Raw genomic sequence first — 4,953 nt, 5'->3', positions numbered from 1 at the left:
TAATAGAGCTTGAAGTCCGGAATTGTGATGCCACCAACTTTGGCTTTGTTTTTCAATATCCCTTTGGCTATTCGAGGTCTTTTCTGGTTCCATATAAATTTTAAAATTATTTGTTCATTTCTTTGAAAAAGATGGATGGTACTTTGATAGGAATTGCATTAAATGTGTAGATTGCTTTAGGTAGCATAGACATTTTCACAATATTTATCCTTCCAATCCAGGAGCATGGAACATTTTTCCATTTCTTTGTGTCTTCCTCAATTTCTTTCATGAGTAGTTTATAGTTTTCTGAGTATAGATTCTTAGCCTCTTTGTTTAGGTTTATTCCTAGGTATCTTATGGTTTGGGGTGCAATTGTAAATGGGATTGACTCCTTAATTTCTCTTTCTTCTGTCTTGTTGGTGTAGAGAAATGCAACTGATTTCTGTGCATTGATCTTATATCCTGACACTTTACTCAGCCGCAGCAATGTCTTCCTAGGAACATCGCCAAAGGCAAGGGAAGCAAAGGCAAAAATGAACTATTGGGATTTCATCAAGATCAAAAGCTTTTGCACAGCAAAGGAAACAGTTAATAAAATCAAAGACAACTGACAGAATGGGAGAAGATATTTGCAAACGACATATCAGATAAAGGACTAGTGTCCAAAATCTATAAAGAACTTAACAAACTCAACACCCAAAGAACAAATAATCCAATCAAGAAATGGGCAGAGGACATGAACAGATGCTTCTGCAAAGAAGACATCCAGATGGCCAACAGACACATGAAAAAGTGCTCCATATCACTCGGCATCAGGGAAATACAAATCAAAACCACAATGAGATATCACCTCACACCAGTCAGAATGGCTAAAATCAACAAGTCAGGAAATGACAGATGCTGGTGAGGATGCAGAGAAAGGGGAACCCTCCTACACTGTTGGTGGGAATGCAAGCTGGTGCAACCACTCTGGAAAACAACATGGAGGTTCCTCAAAATGTTGAAAATAGACCTGCCCTATGACCCAGCTATTGCACTACTGGGTATTTACCCTAAAGATACAAACGTAGTGATCCAAAGGGGCACGTGCACCCGAATGTCTATAGCAGCAATGTCCACAATAGCCAAACTATGGAAAGAACCTAGATGTCCATCAACAGATGAATGGATCAAGAAGATGTGATATATATACACAATGGAATACTATGCAGCCATCAAAAGAAACGAAATCTTGCCATTTGCGACAACATGGATGGAACTAGAGCGTATCATGCTTAGCGAAATAAGTCAAGCGGAGAAAGACAACTCTCATATGATCTCCCTGATATGAGGAGGTGGTGATGCAACATGGGGGCTTAAGAGGGTAGGAGAAGAATCCATGAAACAAGATGGGATAGGGAGGGAGACAAACCATAAGTGACTCTTAATCTCACGAAACAAACTGTGGGTTGCTGGGGGGGAGGAGGGTTGGGAGAAGGGGGGTAGGGTTATGGACATTGGGGAGGGTATGTGCTTTTGGGTAAATTGGAAGGGGAGGTGAACCATGAGAGACTATGGACTCTGAAAAACAATCTGAGGGGTTTGAAGTGGCAGGGGGGTGGGAGATTGTGGTACCAGGTGGTGGGTATTATAGAGGGCACGGCTTGCATGGAGCACTGGGTGTGGTGAAAAAATAATGAATACTGTTTTTCTGAAAATAAATAAATTGGGGGAAAAATACATGTGTTGTGTGATTACATGTCGATAATAACAATAAATAAATAAATAAATAAATAAAGCTTAAATTTTAAAAAGTTAATATAGATTCAAATTATTCAAAAATTAAAAAAGAAAATTTCCAACTTCATTCAATTAGGGCAGTATCAGTATGAGGCCAGTATCACTCTGATACAAAAACCAGATGAAGAAACCACATAAAAGGAGAAATACAGAGCAATATTGTTGATGAACATAGTTACAAAAATCCTCAATAAATTACTTAGCAAAAAAAATAATAATAATAATACACTAAAAAAATCATTCACCACCATCAAGTGAGATTTATTTTGGGAACACAAGTGTGGTTTGATATATGCAAATCAAGCATAGTTCAGCAAATCAATAAGACAAATGACAAGAACCATATGATCATCTCAATAGATGCAGAAAAAGCATTTGACACAGTGCAACACCCGTTTGTGATAAAGACCCTCAACAAAATAAGGTTAGAAGGAACATACCTCAACATAATATATATATATGAAAATTTCACAGGTAATGTCATACTCAGTGGGGAAAAACTGACAGCTTTCCACTATAGTCAGAAACAAGAGAACAATGTCCACTCTCACCACTTTTTTTTTTAATATTATATGGCCATTTAAATCTTTAATCAAATTTCACCAAAGATTACCAGCCATATTACATGCCATGATTAGCTTTCTATAAACAACTTTGCTTTCCATGTACAAATCAGTGTTAATGAAATAAAAAGTAAAACCGTATCCTAGGCAAAGAACTTTTTCAATCTTGTTTCAAACTTTATTCCCAGGCTTCTTCAGCTTAATAAGCTGCAAAGAATGAATTGTGTATAAGCAAAAACTGAAAATAGCTGCAGTGTCCAAGGGGCTTGGGCTTAAAAATATTAGAGATCTAGATTTTATCAGATCCATGAATAAAATTTTAAAAAGCAGTCATAATACAAAATAGCAGCTCCCAGTGACTTCTTTAAGTTTTATCTTCTTCAGAAGTTGACTCAATTCAGTTTGCTTCATTCTTGGAAGCTTCATCAAAATTCTCCACAAGATCTGGAACTTCATCATCATCCTCCTCTCCGGTAGCAAGTGTTGCTTTTCCATCCACAGATTGTTTCGGCAGAACTTCAGCCAGTCTTCTTAAACTAGTCAGACTGTCTGCACCAAGTTGGTTTAAGATACTGGGTAGCATTTCTGTCAGCTGCTTTGTCTCAGCATGGCCTGTAATGGTGAAAGTGTTCGCTGCCAGCGATGCCTGAACTTTGGGGTTGTTTTTTTTTTGTTTGTTTGTTTGTTTTTTTAAGATTTTATTTATTTATTTATTTGTCAGAGACAGAGGGAGAGAGAGCGAGTGAGCACAGGCAGACAGAGAGGCAGGCAGAGTCAGAGGGAGAAGCAGGCTCCCTGCCGAGCAAGGAGCCTGATGTAGGACTCGATCCCAGGACCCTGGGATCATGACCTGAGCCGAAGGCAGCTGCTTAACCAACTGAGCCACCCAGGCGTCCGGGACTTTGGGGTTGTTAAAGTGGATCACTGTTCCTTGGTTTGTGAACATATTCACTTCTTCAATACCAGAGATATTGTTTACCCCTAACTTCTTTAAGGAGAACTGAAGTTTTTTTTTTTTTTTTTTTTTTTTTTTTTTATCATCTGCTGTAGCTGTTCTATGAACCACCTTCTTCTCTCGACGAGCAGTTCCTTTCCCACCAATGCGCACTTGTGCTTGCAGTTTGGCGAGTTTCTCCTGGTTCATGATAGTTTCTTTCATCTTGTTGGAGCGGAAATGGGACCGCGCGGGGGACTAGGGTTGGCCCTCAGGGGGTCTCCGGCAGACCAGCTGAGATTAGGTCCACTCTCACCACTTTTATTCAACATCGTACTGGAAGTCCTAGCCAGAACAATGAGACAACAAAAAGAAATTAAACCATCCAACTTGGTAGGGAAAGAGTAAAACTTTTCTCTATTTGCAGGTGATATGATACCATAAATAGAAAACCCTAAAGAGACCATCAAAAGACTAATAGAACTGATAAATGAATTTAGTAGAGTTGAAGGATACAAAATCAATATGCAGAAATCTGTTGCATTTTTATACACTAATGATGAAGTAGCAGAAAGACAAATTAAGAAAACAACATTTATAACTGCACAAAAATAGTAATATACCTAGGAATAAATTTAACCAAAGAGGTGAAAGGCTTGTACTTTGAAAACTATAAGACATTGATGAAAGAAGTTGAAGACAACACAATGAAATGGAAAGACGTTCCATGCTCATGGAAGGAAAGGAAAAAATATTGTTAAAATGTCTATACTACAAAAAGCAATCTACACATTTAATACAATGCTTCTCAAAACATCATCAGCATTTGTCACAGAACTGAAACAACACTAAAATTTACTTGGAACCACAAAAGACACTGAAGAGCCAAAGGAATCTTGAAAAAGAAAAGAAAAGCTGGAGTCATCACATTTCCAGACTTCAAGTCATATTACACAATTGTGGTACTCAAAACAGTATTGTACTGGTACAAAAATAGACACTTAGATCAATGAAACAGAATAGAAAACACAGAAATGACCACATAACTACATGGTAAATTAATCTTCAACAAAGTATGAAAGATTATTCAATGGGAAAAAAGATTGTCTTTTCAATGAATGGTGTTTGGGAAAAGGGATCAGCAAAATGCAAAAGAATAAAATTAGAGCACTTTCTTACACCATACATAAAAATAAATTCAAAATGTATTAAATACTTTAATGTAAATCATGAGGCCATAAAAATCCTAGAAGAGACAGGAAATGACTTCTTTGATATCAGGCTTAGCAATTTATTTCTAGATATGTCTCCTAAGGCAAGGGAAACAAAAGCAAAAATAAACTGTTGGGAGTTGATCAAAATAAAAAAAAATGCAGTGAAGGAAACAACAAAGCCAAAAGGCAACCTACTGAATGGGAAAAGATATTTGCAAATGACATATTTGGAAAAGGGTTAGCGTGCAATATATATAAAGAACTTATCAAACTCTACACCCAAACAAATGAATAATCCAATTAAAAATGGGTGAAATACATGACTAGAAATTTTTCCAATTGAAGATATCCAGAAAATGGACAACAGATACATACAAACATGCTGAACATCACTGATTTTCAGGGGAATGCAAATTGAAACTACAATGAGGTATAACCTCACACTTGTCCGAATGGGTAAAACACACACACACACACACAC

General features: G+C 37.1%; 1 protein-coding gene across 2 annotated transcripts; it reads right to left on the bottom strand.

The window, feature by feature from the left end:
* Positions 1–2,486: 2,486 nt before the first annotated feature.
* On the bottom strand, positions 2,487–3,554 carry LOC122897082 (transcription factor BTF3-like). Of its 2 annotated transcripts, none has more exons than XM_044235230.1 (2): positions 3,232–3,554; positions 2,487–2,982 (listed from the first exon to the last, which is right to left on the bottom strand). In XM_044235230.1, exons 1-2 carry the CDS (start codon positions 3,481–3,483, stop codon positions 2,722–2,724), a joined length of 513 nt encoding a protein of 170 aa, XP_044091165.1. In that variant the 5' UTR covers positions 3,484–3,554; the 3' UTR covers positions 2,487–2,721. The 2 variants fall into 2 exon arrangements, with proteins under 2 accessions (XP_044091165.1, XP_044091164.1); XM_044235229.1 differs by having other exon boundaries at positions 2,487–2,976; positions 3,226–3,551.
* Between the last annotated feature and the right edge of the window lie 1,399 nt (positions 3,555–4,953).

This window comes from Neovison vison, chromosome X, assembly GCF_020171115.1.
Source record: "Neovison vison isolate M4711 chromosome X, ASM_NN_V1, whole genome shotgun sequence".
Lineage (NCBI taxonomy): Eukaryota > Metazoa > Chordata > Mammalia > Carnivora > Mustelidae > Neogale > Neogale vison.
The sequence above is the reverse complement of the archived record's forward strand: the minus strand, read 5'-3'. Positions and strand labels throughout refer to the sequence as shown.

Excerpts from the sequence above, each read along its gene's own strand:
- LOC122897082 (XM_044235230.1), bottom strand. The coding sequence starts at position 3,483 with ATGAAAGAAACTATCATGAACCAGGAGAAACTCGCCAAACTGCAAGCA. Across the intron at positions 2,983-3,231 it reads CAGTGATCCACTTTAACAAC|CCCAAAGTTCAGGCATCGCT; the intron begins CCCAAAGTCCCG and ends AAAAAAAACAAC.